Here is a 14,530-nt window from a genome sequence, read left to right on the forward strand (position 1 = left end):
GTCACTTGTCGTCATCACGTCATCACGTCATTTGCCTAAAGGCGTGATTAAAGGTGTCTTCAGCCAGGACACGCGGGAGCGTGATATCCCATAGTACATATGTTGTACCTCGTTCCTCTCCTTCAGGGAACAGTAGTTATATGCATAACATTACGTTAACATGGCTCCAACATGGAAATCTGTCCGAACAGAAGGGACATTTACTAAAAGCAATACATTCAGTCAAATAACCTGTCTGAGTTGGTTTGAGAAAAAACAGATTACCTGTTTCCTGTTAAGAGTTTGTAAAAAGGAGTTACTTTGTGTCTTGTCCACTCTAAAGTGGAGACTAGAAAGGTTGAATCTCCTGTCTTATTTTGAGTAACACATTTGATTGCGGTTCTCCTTCGCCCACACACTGTTTTGTTCCTAAGACAGAATTATTTTTTGAGGAACATCTTTTTAGTTGCTAACCAGAGATCTCTCAGGAGTTCGCACCTATGGCACAATATCTTCCTCATGTGTTTAACAGCTTTTTCTTCTCTTTGGCACATCTTATGTCACTAGATTTGCAAAAAAAACAGAGCGTATCGCACAACACTCTTTATTTTTAGTATTTAACTTTCATGTAGAATATAGCATTTGTCCCAATTTTTTTTTTTTCTATCCAGCTCCTTCTCTTTTTTCTCACTTATCTGTTCCGTATAGTTATTAAAAAGACAGTCATATGACCAAATTTGTGTCTATTTTAAGATCTTGAGAGTGGGCCCTTATAGAAGTCTTTTTTTTTTTCTTCTCACAAGAGGTGAGGAATAGATATGTCTGCTGCTGCGAATGAACACAAATTAAAGTTTGTTAAATCATCCAAGGATGTCGTCCATATCAGGACAGGAAATGCTACTGGGTCAGTGATGTCTTGCCATGAGGACACCTTTGTCAAAGGGGGCTTCAATCATGAAAGGGGTTTTCAGATAAGAAGAAGCGATTGGTCCTTTGGCAGTTGCTAGGCAACTGTATCAGCATTAGTCTTGCAAGTCAAGGAGCACTGGTGGGGACATTCAAAAGGAGAGACGTGCATGGGTATTTTTTGCATGTGTGAGTAACGTGGCATCCACGAGCGCACACCTTATTTATGGCCTTTTCTCACAAATGTTGAGGTGGGATCAACATTCAAGAGGCTGCAAAGTCTTTGGTGCTATTTTGGTTGATTCTTGAGGACACAACTAAAGCCGTATTGCCCAGATAAGCCCTTTGATATCATGATGAAAGAGGAGACGATTTGCCTGTTTACTTGTGAGCAAACAGTATAATATGAAAAGAGTAAAGGTTTAAAAGTGCTGTTGAACAATTTATCGTTTCTGCTGTCAGTTGGCAGTTTATCTACAGTGAATGAGCTCCATAAAAGACATAATGTGGTATAATAAAGCAAACTAGGTCATCAGTATCATTGATTTTTTTACAGCACAAGAAAAACGATTACATTGAATTTTTGTGAATTATGTTGTCCAGAAGTCTTTTTCATTTAATACACAAGACAAATGACTTGTAGAGTTTTTTAAAAAGTGCATTTCTACTTCTTTTAGTTGTTACTAAAGAGGATAAATTCTATTCTAACTCACATATACTCTGAGTTGTACTTTGTGCTTGTTCTTTTTCATTAAAACGAGCAATAAAATAAATAGTTGATCACATAAAAAGAAACAAGTTTGCATCACTTTTTTTTCATGTTGCGTCTGCTTTTCTTTTCTTTTTCTCTACTTCCTGGATTACTCTAAAACCTAGAGTTTAAAGCTGAAATCAGTAACCTTCTATGGTTCTACCCTTAGATTTAGAGGGGCCTTGTCTTGGGTAGTACTTCTTCTGAATGATTCCACAAGAGCAGAGGTCGAAATTTCTATGTGGAAAACAGACTGCCACTTTGTCTGGAGGGGTGTGCTCTGTTTGAAGAGTTATATGAAGGATTAGATGACCAGTTGATCGCTAAAAGAAATGATAGACCCTACCCTGGTGGTAGCACACACAGATTTTTACAAATCATAGCCTTAGGCTAAGTGAAATAAGAAATCTGTTCACTTATTGTCCAACCCTAATGCCCCTGTTTTGTTGCCATAATACAATGTTACGGTGTTTTAGCATATGTATGTGACACTGAAATTCAATTAAATTAGGACAATTTTCATCACTCTTGTGACAGGAAGCGGGACATGAAAACTAAATCTTAGGTAGCTCTTGCCATCCTAACGTGTCCAAGACTGGCTCCAGCATTTTGTTTGTTTCTTGTCTCGTCATTATTGATCTTTTCCTCTTGTCACTTGCTATTAATTTAAAAGTAGTCGAGGCTTCATAGAAGCAGGCCCAAATCCCTGTGGTGTACCGTCCAATAACTGTAATATAAAAGCTAAAACGACAAGTTTGGCATTTCCGCAAGGGAACTGACTAAAACAGTTTTATTTTATATTTATTCAAATTAAATTGCTGTTTGCCTTACTGATGAACTGACTTAATACACCTCAGGTCTGTTGGAGACCTGAGGTGTAGTAATGTCAGTTTTTGTAGCAGTTTGAGCACCTATGCAACACCACAAGGATAGTTTTCATTAGTTTATTTGATGTAGCTACATTATAACGGTGTTTCCTGTTATCAGGTTTTCCCCTCTTTCATGAGGCTAAAAACCCTGTTATAAATGCTCTCCTCATCCTTGGGAGAAAAGTTCAATAACTGCTCTTGCTTCTCTCCTCCAGAGAACTGCCCTGTGGAGTGGCCGTCAATTTTTGGCCGGCCCTTTGTGTGCATGAGTGCACTCACGTTAGCGCGTGCCTTTTAGCCTCCTGTTTAATTACGGTGCAGATTATTGAGTCAGTGATGATCTCTCTTGATGTAACTATTGCTTGTTGTCCCCACTGAATTCAAATGAAAGGCAGTGGTCATTAGTGCTGCACGAAGGTGTCCCTGCAGTTTATCCTGTCATCACAGTTGACCGCCAACAAAGAATATCTTATTATGAATAACAGTATTTATTTTGTTTTGTATAGTAACAAGAAAAATTGGCGAGCTGAGCGATAATGTGTTTCTACTCTGTGTTTGATCAGAACTACATGTTAGCTTAGATCTAAAAAGAGAAACGGAAAGCAAATGGTAAAATCCCTGCTCAAATAAAAGCCTCTGCCGAGCCATTCCAATCTAAGTAGAGAATAAATGTGCAGTCATCCTTATGGCATACTGTTTTGCAGACAATACAGGCTGAATTTAAAACCATGTTCCACATACTCAATTACATGCAGTCATTGGATCTGTGGGTCGATACTGACATTTCGACCTTTAGTCTTCAAAACGTCTACTGCTATTTATGTCCGCGTGCATGTGTGGTTCTGTCTGTGTGTCACTATCACATCTATTTGCTCTGAGTGTGCACCCGAGTCTGCCGGCAGACCAGAGGGACATCTGGTTTTTGCCTCTTCTGTGACTTAAGACGGTTGCTTGTATTTGCAAAACTCGCATTATGTAATTGTGTTACATAAGTCAAGTCCTAAAGGGTATTACTTGTAGATTGGTGGATTCCACTTCCTCTCTGTGTTAAAGAGAGGAAGTGGAATCCTGTTAATACAGGAGGCTGTTTTTTTGTTTAAATTGTCTCCTCTGTATGTAATTTATTTGATATTTATTATTCTATTTGTTTCCATTTTTTTGCCCATCTTTTCCACTTCTGTGTCAGGTGTGCACCATGGCGTCCAAATCCCACCCTCCACTAATGAAGAAGCACAGCCAGACAGACTTGATAAGCCGCCTGAAGAGCCGGAAGATCCTTGGAGTCGGCGGCGAGGACGATGATGGCGAAGTGCACCGCTCAAAGGTCAGGTAGCCGCCGATCTACGCTGCAGACAGTTTATTTTATACGGGGAGAGATATGGGCAACAGCTTCCAAAGGCGAGGCTATTAGCACAACAAACAGCGTGGTTATTAATGTAAACACACAACTATCATCAGTTAAATGGATCATTTTCGAGGAAATCATAAACTTAAATGATTCTCCAACATGGATTCATTTATTAACCCAGAGGAGATCTGTGGATTTGTTTTAAAAAGCCATAGTGGCTCATAATTGGCTCATCTCTCTTTGTGGGCTTTTGCTTCTTATGCTTCAGTGAATCTAGATCACGTTATCCTCTAAGCTCTCGCATCTCCACTGAGATATGATGGGCTCTCCTGGGAGACTCCCTGCCTTTTTCATCTCGTGTGTTATGTTGCTTCCTCACATCCGTTTGCACATGCATATGGCCAACGCATACCAAAACACGCTGGTTTATTCAAAGAGACACAAAATCACTTCTCATTTTCATGCCGCAGTTACACACGGAGAACAATTTCTCCCCTTTTACCGGACTCCGATATCACAGTTTATATGTTGTTGTTGTTTTTTTTTGTTTTGTTTTTTTAATATAATCTTGCATCACATTGTGCACAGGCACAGCAGACAGTTCCGTCCTGAAATATTAATCAGGCGAGTGAGAGATGGGAACAGAACAGAAGGGAGCAGGCATACGGTGGTGGCTGATAGCGTGTGATGAGATGTCAGCCCCCTTTTCTCAGCCCTCCTGAGTGTTTGTTTTCTCTCTCAATGTTTTAGCACGGAGCCTAACCCAGACATCTGTCACATAAATCTCTCTCAAAAAAGCTCACACTCATGCATCAGATGCATACTGACAAATTACCGATAAGGGTTTCGTGTCTTTCCATGTCTGTATATGACAACAGTTTGATCAGAGAAATATTCTTTAGCTTTGATACTGACAGTAATGACTGATAATTGAACCAACAACAGTCACAGGAAAGTACAGTAAAGCATTGCTTTAGCTAATGTTATCTGGATGTGGTGTTTTGATAGGAAGGCTTCCGTATTTGTGACGATGTTCCACATTTACAATTAAATTGTTGCTATTACAAACGATCTCTTTACGCTTTTGTCACGTTCTTTGCACTTCAGCCATGCTGTAGGATGTTTTTTTAAAGAAAAGACGTCCATGGGATCTGATCTAAAAGTAAAGTTGTGTTGCTAAGATTGTGTGGAAAGGAAAACAGATGAATTTTTCTCCTTGTGGTTCCTATAAACAAAGAGAGGAAGTGTTGTCTGCCGAGAGTCTTTTCCTACCTCCTTTACTGATAAGATGACTATTCCTGTTACAGATTCTATGACAAAGAGAGAGACGTGTTCATTTTGTGCCTGTGCTGTCTTGTGTGAAGAGATGTTGCCTGTTATGAGTGTTGTTACCAACAACTTGTTTTACCCTCTGACAGGGCTGGTTTAGTGCTATGGTGATGTCGCAACAAACAAGCCATGGCAGTGTGAACTCAGGCCCTTATAACTCAACACACCGTGATGTTTTGTGTATATTTTAGAGCCCTGGAGGATTTCAAAAGACACATAAGATGGTGACCACCATCTGCTTATTGTAACTTCACGTTCTGACATTTGTAGGCTGAATATCCTGTGTCGTTTGTCATGCGCTGGAGCTAAAAAAAGGAGGCCATTGTTGAGTGGATGGAACTGACTGATTCACGTCAACGCCGGCTGTAATTAAGCACGTTTGTGTCTTTTCCTGTTTTTCTTTCATACTCCAAGCCAACTTGGTGCCATCAGTTAACTCCCAGATCCCTTTGAGTATTTGTCATGTCGGTCATGAATATTTATGTGTTCCTGTCAAAAACAGCCCCTGGAACCATGGCACCGTGGAAGGCTGATTCACCTGGTCACGTGATCACAGCTGGTGCCGAGGGTTTCATAAACAGACACTTCAGCTGCAGCGCGAGGAGAGATGTAATGGGTTTTCTGTGCAACTGTTGATCTCAATAATTTCAGAGCTTCGGCTTCAGGGGAGTTGTCTCAAAGCTTCGGAGCATGAGATCAAAGCAGCAGCTTCGGGGGGGGGGGTGTTTAGGAATCTAATAAAAAAATAATAATCAGTAACACCTAATTCCTTTTGTCAGAATTGCCATGTCGAAAAAAACAAAACAAAACATTTCTGTTCTCCTGTTATTTGTTTCTGACGTGATTTTCTGAATACATAAAGGCTTCTTAAAGGGTCATTTCTAGTTTTAGTATATATGTAGTATAACACATTTAGAATATGGTAAGAGCAACTTTCTTTTTATTCACTCTGACATTTCACGAGCTTGTCAAAACACAAAATTACTTTCCAATTGGTGGTGAGTTCCCAGTAAACACTTTGAGCCAGAAAATGATTCATCGTCTCTCTCTGTTGTTGTTGTTTATGATCCGATGTGTTTTTAGCTTCCATAATGCTGTCGAGCTCTGACACAACAATGCTTTCTGACAGAAGAGGTATTTCACGATGAGGGGATATCACTGATGTTCGAAACATGATAGGAACTGTTTTTTTGTTTTGTGACGTTTGAGGTCTGTTTTCCTTTCTGTCGTTGTTCGTGTGTGCGGGTGTTTGTGCACGTGTGGCTCTGTTTTCAGCAAAGATTGCTTTTTAAACCAAAGAAACAAGGGTTGTGTACATTTAACCTTGAAAGCCTGACAAATTGTAGCTTCTCATATGTTAGGATGAAAAGAAAAAATAGTGTCAGCAACTCTGACAATTACATCTCAGAGTTGAATAAAAATAGATCTGGTGCTTTCTTTCTTATTTAACTCAGATAAACATGCAGATATGCTCAGAGTAAACTCAATCTGCTAACTTGTTAACCAGTTAATAAATGGGAGAGAAGCGGATACACAGATTTTGTTAAATGTGTCTTTTATAAATCTCACCATGGTGTTTGAGTGGATGGGTTTAGGTTTGTAGATTTTGTCTATCAACTCTTACTATGAGCTTTAGTCAAGGCAAATAGTGTTTTTTTTTCACTGTCTGTTAGTTAACAAAAATCTAATTTAGCAGTAAAATTAGGATTGTTCTAATATTTCCTGATCTAATGAAAATGCTCATCAAACTTGGCGTTTGTTACGATGTTTTATCGCTCTGTTTGCTTTGTTGGTTCATGTGTCTTGGCGCTGCTCCAAACAGAAATCGTCTTAGCAACCCTTTGATTTATTTATTTTTTCTGTAAGACCAGAGTTTGAAAATAAAGTTGATAAATCAGAAGTTGCCATTCCCACATCTTCCTGAAAACGTGGGATAAAATTTCTATCCCAACAGATCGTCTTGCTAAAATGCACATGCAGATGTGCTTTCTGAGTGTTGCTGTTTGATAGGATTTCTTTCTGTACGACGGCACATAAAATATTCATTGTTATCTGCCTCTGTAATCAGTTACTAAGACAGAGTGTACCCCTTTATACAGTTATTCAGTTTCTCACGAGCCAGATGAACAGTCTGAGTATTGTGCGGTCATTTTCTTGCAAGGAATAATTTAATTAGTCAAAAGTAATGCACTCATTCTGGTAAAAGCACGGTACTGGGTTATTGATTGAAAATTCACTGTGAGATATTGTGATGAGAAACACAGGAGGCAATTAAAGAGGTGAGGACTTGTACGGTTTCTAATTAACATATTAATTAGCTTCTTTTTTTTGCCTTTTCTCTTCCAAGCTGGATTTAATGAGCTTCATGTTTGTAGCTTTGCCACATTAAGTGCACCTCCTGAGTGCTTTTTGTTCCTGCTTAAAAGGTGCTTTGTTAAGCGTTATCGCATGATAAATATCTGCTGAGAGGACAGGATTGTGATAACATTTACCCCCTCATGACTCGTTTCCTTTTTCCTTTCTCTTGCCTGCAGATCAGTCAGATGCTCGGAAATGAGCTGAAGTTCACGGTGCGAGAGCCCATCGGGCTGAGGTGAGGTTTCAGCTGCGCAGACGACATCTGTGCATCGCTTCAACATCCAGTGAACTCTAATAAAACAAGTGTGCCGTCAAATAGGCTATGGTATGTCATGCAATGTCTCTCTTCTTAGGGTGTGGATACTCATCTCTGCAGTGGGGTTCACGGTAATGGCTGTAATGGTGAGTCTTTAAATTATGAACAGAGTTTCAAATTCATTCAATTTTAATTGCCTCCATCAATAAAAAATGCAAAAAAAAAAACGTAGGCAGGAAACTCGCTCTTTTCAGAAAATGCAAGGCACATTTTGCACAACCAGATACGCACTCACTGTGGATTCTTTCATAATTTATTACTGGCCGTTATCTGGAGAAACAGCTCCATCTTTGTCAGCTCTAATATCAAATTCTCAATATCCTCAGTGTTGCGAGCGTCCACGGCGGTGCTAACTCAAACCGGAGGACAGAATGCTGTTGTGTGGAAATGATCGAGCTGTGTTGTGCTTTTGTTTCCCCCAAACAGGCTCTGGTGTTTCCCAACCAGCTCTATGAGCTCGTTTTTGAGGAGGAGCTCTCCACGACAAGCATCTCTGTCCGCCTTTATGGAGCAGCGTTACTCAGTAAGTCTCAGTCCTCAGTTGCAAGAAAGACCTCCGAAAAGGTCCCGTCATGCATCTGTATAAGCACACAGAATGCTTTCAGTGTGCTGTAACCATGTTAGCACACAATGTCTTTTAGATTTATTTATAGATGTGCTCAAAAATATACACCGCTCAACTGCATGTGGTCTCTTGCAGTAATGGCTTCAGATGCATTCATTAGACGTCACACACGCTCTCATTCAGATGTGGCATAAAGAGCCCTCTTTCTGCTTCAAATTCACTCCTTTAGGCTACAAACAGAGGCTGTTTAATCTGATACAGTTCTGAGTGTCTGCAGTCCACTGTGAAGGCACGCTAGAGGCACAGAGAGCAATTCTTTGGAATACTAACAGCCGAGGCTCCCAGTCACTTCTTGTTTCCGCGGCCTCGTGTGTCAGGTTTAAATCTGGTGGAAACTCAGTGGGGGATGGCGGGACAGTGTGCGGATTGTATGTGCATGTGTGAGATGGCCCGGAACCCCGAGAGGAGGAAATTTTCTGTGCTTCGTCTCAGTTGTTGCAGCTCGCTCACTCCGAGCTCGACGAATTGAGCTTGATCTTGATCTTTTGTTCCATGTCATCCACAGGTGACAGAAAATTATTATAAATATGCCAGGGACTTATGGCATTTGTGCTTTCCTCCCCTATTACGGAGTATGTATTTTAGAGATAGTGGCAATCATTTTAATGGCCTCAATTTGAGACCGAACTGTCACTCAGGGGATTACGTGACTCACTCTGATAAAGGGGCAGGTTGTGCCAAGATGGGAGAGCAAGCCGGGAAGAGATGTAAGCGATCAAAAGCTTAACATACACGCAGTAAATTCGGTTAAATTGGCGCTTCTAAATAACTTTCTCAGATTACCAGTGGAGGGGGAAAATCTCCATGCTGTTCTCCAACATATGCATGTAAAACAAGAGCGTAAAAATGCAGGATTTCAGCTTCGCTTGTGGAAAGATGAAACCTTAAACACAGCTCTGCGAGTGAAGACATGAATGAAGCAACTTTAAGCTTCATAAGGCCATCAGAAACCTGGCTTCATTATTATAAATGTCAGCAGAGCTCCAGGGATTAGCAAAGCTAGAGGGCGATGTCTTACAAGACAAGGTGCAGTCATGGGAGTGAAGGATGGAGCCTCATCTGCCACACAGATGGATCCTGGCAGGGAGAGGATGCAGTCCATCAGCCCTCCCACCACACTGCCCACCCCATCTTGTTCCCAAAGCTTCAGTGGTTTGTGTCGCCGGGAGAGAAGCTCATGAAGAGAAGCAGGCGATAACATTATGAAGCACAAGCTTTTATTAAACATCAATGAACATTTAGCTGAATTAATGAGCAGTCGTCATGTTCCGTATATGCTGTTGCACATTTACAGTGCAGCTTTTTTTGTTGTGAATGAAAATGCTTCTCTAGATATACGAGTCTTCTTCCTTGAGCTTCATCTTTTCTGTTTTCATTCTTATGCCCCTGAACCTTTAACCTATAAATTCACTTTTATGATATCCTTCTCCAGGCCTGGCGCTCATTATGTGGAATGGTCTCTACACAGCAGAAAAGGTCATCATCCAGTGGACTCTGCTCAGTGAAGCCTGCTTCTTTGCAGTCCAGTTTCTAGGTGATTAAGGAGCCTTGCCGTTTCATTTATGACTTTATGTGCCTCTGCCTTTGTCAGTGTGAGAGTAATCGCTCCAGAATCCCGTCATTTTTAATCTGACTTTGGTAATAAAGGAGTTGAGACTAACTATGCTTCACATTCAGAACTGTAGCATCTTGTTTTACCAGTTGCGCGTGTGCACATAGTGCCCTCTTGTGTTTAGTTTGGGGATTCGCAGTTTTGCATTATTTTAAAGCAGGAGTGGCAAACTTGATTAGACAAAAAGTCATGGTTAAAATTTCAGTCCAAGTCGAGGGCTAAACTCAGTATTTATTGTAATAAGAGTATAAATGTAGTGTTTTTCAGATGCATTTTATCTTATTCCTGAGAATTTTTTCAAGACATCTTAGATAAAAGTCAGAATTAACAGTTTATTGGATGAACAAAAAATTCAATTTAAAATAGCCTTCAGTCATTTCTCTTGCTTTTGTCTCTATCTGCTTGTTTCCATTTGGGCATCAAAACCTGTGAAAAACATATGGCTATGGGTGTTTTTTCCATAAAGGTACAAATGAAATCTAAGCTAAAAGAATGTAGACATCCAGCCTGTCTGTCTGATATGCTTCGATGCTCATACTAGAATCTTGAGCCAGAAATCTGTCGTCTTTTATTGACTGAAAGTTAATCTGCAAGTATTCGATCAGCCCCATTTGGGTCTCTTTCCACCTCAGCTTTAGACAGATTAATGAGAAGTTCAAAGTAAGAGAATCATTGTGGGAACTATAAAGAGCCTCTTCTCTGTTTTTCCATTGAATGCGCACTTGGAAACACACCGGAGCCGCTACATTAGAAACAGACACAACTCTGTCATGGAGACTGCATGCTCAGTTTTCAGCTGCATCCTTAAAAGTTATACATTTATATTCTCAAGAAAAATGAAGGAAATTCCTAAACGAGACCCAGAAAGGGGCTTTTTCATTGGATCTAACTTCAGTTAAAACTAACCAAGGCTGAGTGAATAAAAGTTATGCTCTTAAATTGTTTTCTTTATATTTAAAATTAGTCTAAATTAATGAGACAATTATTTACTCATTATTATATTGCAATATCAAACAGCTGGACCACACTTATCCTAAATGCTCACAGCTGTTGGTGGTTGAAACAAAAAAGGCACATGGAGAGTGTTGTGTTCACAAATCGAGAGGTTTTCTTTCCACAAATGACTAAACATTCCCTCATGGTTCTATTTCTCTGCAACAGGACAGTGTGGGTATGCTGTAAAAACACCAGAACGTGCTCTTTGTAATAAATTTAGAACAAGTTGTTTATGACGCACACGCGGCGTGTGAGATGCAGCTTGTCGTTAAAGAAGAAAATGGAAACGTCTTTGCTCTGTTGTTTCAGTGACGTCCGTCACCTTAGTGGAGATCGGCATCCTGCCCAACGCCGCCATGCTCCTGCTCCTCAGTCGGGTGCTCTTCTTTGTCGTCGCCATGGCTTACTACTACCACCTGGGCCGCAAGCCGAAGAAGATCTGAGCCGACCGGCCCGAGGACGTCCGAGCACAGATCACAAACATGGGGGTGGGGGGGGAGTCAGAAGGTTTTGGATTTTAATTCGACCGGGGCTCGGGGCATTGCTTTGACAGTAAATGCCCCCTGCCCCTCCTTCCATGGGACCAAGCCTAACATAACACCCCACCCCACCCCCCTGAGTATTTGACAGATGAGCACAGTGTTGCGTTGCTGACTCTACAACCAGAACAGGAAAACCTCATAATGACTCTAACCGGGCCAGGAGTTCGAGCCCCACTTGACACACATTCCTTCTTTGTGTAGTTTTGAGTGGTCGTCCAACAGAGTAGAATTTAGCAGTGCGTAGTGTGTTCCAGTGTGTGTTAAAAGACAACACCTGACTATATTATTCATGCGCAACATGACTTGGTATTTAGTGCTTTCCTCTGATGATAACCCATGCTGTTTCCTCAGTTTTGCTCACGACTTTGTGCTATCATTTACTTCTCGTTTGATGCCAGAGTTGCAAGCCCACGCTGCGTGCCTGCCGAACGGGAGGTCTGACAGCTTTACACTCACGGGAAAAACTATTCGCTGTCCAGTGTGGTTCAGATCAGATAAATGCTGGATGCCTGACAGTCAGCGGCTTTCTTGGTAAGCACAAGGAAGAAACCCTTTTTTTTTTCCCAGTCCTAACTTTTATACTGCCCCAAAAGTTGAGTTTGTAGTTTCAACTACACACCTAAAAGAAATGAATGGTGTACCCATGAGGTGACTTTTACAAGCTAGTGTTTAGTTGTCTCTGCTGCCTGTGCACTGTTTGTTAGGAGGAACTTTAGTCCGAGTCTGAGTTTTACTGCAGAATTAGTCGAGCATGTCTTTGTGCAGGATAAACACACCTTAGCTGGTGTCTTAAAGTGATGTAGCAGAAGGTTATTTTGTGTTTTCCTTTTTTTTAGCCACGCACCATATTCTTAGTCTTGCCTTAAAACAACTTTAAAAAAAAAACGGTCATCAGCACTGCATCCTACTTTTTGTAAATATGTAAATAAAACTATTTAATATTACGTGGTGTTCTTGTGAACCAAACAGGGAACATGTTCAGTATTAGTTAATGATTATTAAAGGTTGATCCTTCTCTTTAACGTATCCTATTTTGTACCTATTTAAATGACACTGTGTTTGGACATCATGCATGTTTTGTTTTTTTTTCCACCAAAAAAAAAACCCAAACAAACTGGAGAGCAAAAACATCAGATATTAGACCACAAATGAATGCAGCAACCAAAAAGGAATTTCTAGAGTCATCAGGTTTTAGTTTTAGAGCTGTCAGCTGTGATCGTTGTAACTCTGCGTACCTGGTTCCCATCAGACGACAAACGTAGAAGCAGGCGAGTCATTATTTTCGATCCAAACGGGGAACATGCTGCACGTCTTCAAAGGTGGTCCGGCTTGTTGGAAATGACCACACAGAGTCCTGCCCCAGATGGGAGAGGCCCTGCGGTCGGAGGGATTCTTGGCTGGAGGAAAAATGGGCACGTTACTTGGGCAGGTCTCCGGCTCAGATGCGGAGCTTGAAACCATGGGTGAGGTCTCCTGCGCCCCTGAAACGTAGTAATTATGTTTTCGTACAGCGTTTAATTAGATGAGTCTCCCAAGTAACATTGCGAGCCCCGGCCTACGTTGCTGCTCTGCGCTGACTTGCATAATAATTACGTAGTTAGAAGAAGGAAAAAAAAATGTCACTCCATTTCCGTCAATACTGCAAGGCCTCAAATGATCAGCCTCAGGATGTGTTTAAAGGTTTGCCTGGCAGGGTTATTTTTGGAGCGAGAGGCACTTTTGCAGGGAAGTTCAGAGGAAAGGACGCAAAGAGGCGCTTTCATCATCCTGACTTGTAAATTCGAGAGAATATTACACCAGTACTGAGTCTTTTTGAAATTTGAAAGTAGGTCAGAGAATGTTTCGTTAGTTCCTTCGCCCCCTTCATTTTTAGCATATAACGTTCTGATTGGCATATCACGTCGAGCTGTTTCAAGTTGTAGCAATGTGTTTTTTCTGTATATATGTGGTATATTGTACATGGGAAAATGATTTGTGATGGATTTCCATTTATTGGTTTGAAATAAAAACACTTTATTATTTGAAGACTTGCAAAATGATGCGAAGACTTTATTTCTTCTGGTCCTGTCTGATTAATTAAAGAAGCACATTATATATCCAGGGTAAACCGGGCTACCTCGTTAGCTCCCAACTTGTCGGTGATGGTTTTCCAAATCTAATCGTTTTCTGCAGAAATGCAGCATGAATGCCTGCTGACATTTGCTGAAGATGAAACGGAAGCAGCTAAAATACCAGCTAAAAAAAGCAAAACACGAGCTAAGTAGTTTGCTATAATTACTCAAAAACTACCTAAAAGCTAAAGTAGCAAAAGGCTAGCTAAAGGTAACAAAAGTCTAGATAAAAGCTAAAAGTAGAGAACTTTAGCTGCATGTGTCAACAGGCTAGCTCGAAGCTAAAAGTAGAAATAGGTAGACGCTGCAGCATGAAGGCTTAATGGTTAGCACTGTTGCCTCACATCAAGAAGGTCCTGGGTTCAAACCCCGGGCTGCCTCCCTTGAAAAAGAAATCTGTGATCTCAATGAGATTTGCCTGAACACATTGCTCGTTCTCAAAACTGAAACGGAATTTGTTTCGGCACATCTCAACGGCTGAACTTGGGACCTGTTTCGTAACCCCAGTTTGTTTTCCTGTTGGTTTTTTTTTTTTAGGCGAGGTTTGTGTTGCAACACGATTATTTTTCAAGGTCTCGACAGAGTTCTCGGTGCGAACCTAAATGATGGCGCGTGCCGCCGTATTTCCCAGCCCCCTTCTTTCCTCTCTCTGACACACACACACACCCACACACATTTACTAGGCATGGGGTGAAAGGGAGGATTATGTGGCCCAGGATATGGGTGAGTAGTTGGGGTTGTTGACGTGCAGAAAGTTCCCATGTGGCCCTGAGTTTATACAGTCTCCC

The 14,530-nt window shown here is 41.0% G+C and overlaps 1 protein-coding gene across 2 annotated transcripts in view; it reads left to right on the forward strand.

Moving 5' to 3' along the window:
• The window catches only part of tp53i11b (tumor protein p53 inducible protein 11b), a 47,950-nt gene extending 34,294 nt beyond the window's left edge, over positions 1–13,656 (forward strand). The window contains exons 2-7 of one of the 2 annotated variants that reach the window (XM_017405500.3): positions 3,692–3,829; positions 7,717–7,775; positions 7,894–7,942; positions 8,283–8,379; positions 9,914–10,015; positions 11,399–13,656. In XM_017405500.3, coding sequence (XP_017260989.1) covers positions 3,701–3,829; positions 7,717–7,775; positions 7,894–7,942; positions 8,283–8,379; positions 9,914–10,015; positions 11,399–11,532 — 570 coding nt within the window. In that variant the 5' untranslated portion in view covers positions 3,692–3,700 and the 3' untranslated portion in view covers positions 11,533–13,656. The remainder of the gene's footprint in view (positions 1–3,691; positions 3,830–7,716; positions 7,776–7,893; positions 7,943–8,282; positions 8,380–9,913; positions 10,016–11,398) is intronic. The other variant, XM_017405501.3, reaches the window with a different exon arrangement.
• The last annotated feature ends 874 nt before the right edge of the window (positions 13,657–14,530 follow it).

This window comes from Kryptolebias marmoratus, linkage group LG11, assembly GCF_001649575.2.
Source record: "Kryptolebias marmoratus isolate JLee-2015 linkage group LG11, ASM164957v2, whole genome shotgun sequence".
Classification (NCBI taxonomy): Eukaryota; Metazoa; Chordata; class Actinopteri; order Cyprinodontiformes; family Rivulidae; genus Kryptolebias; species Kryptolebias marmoratus.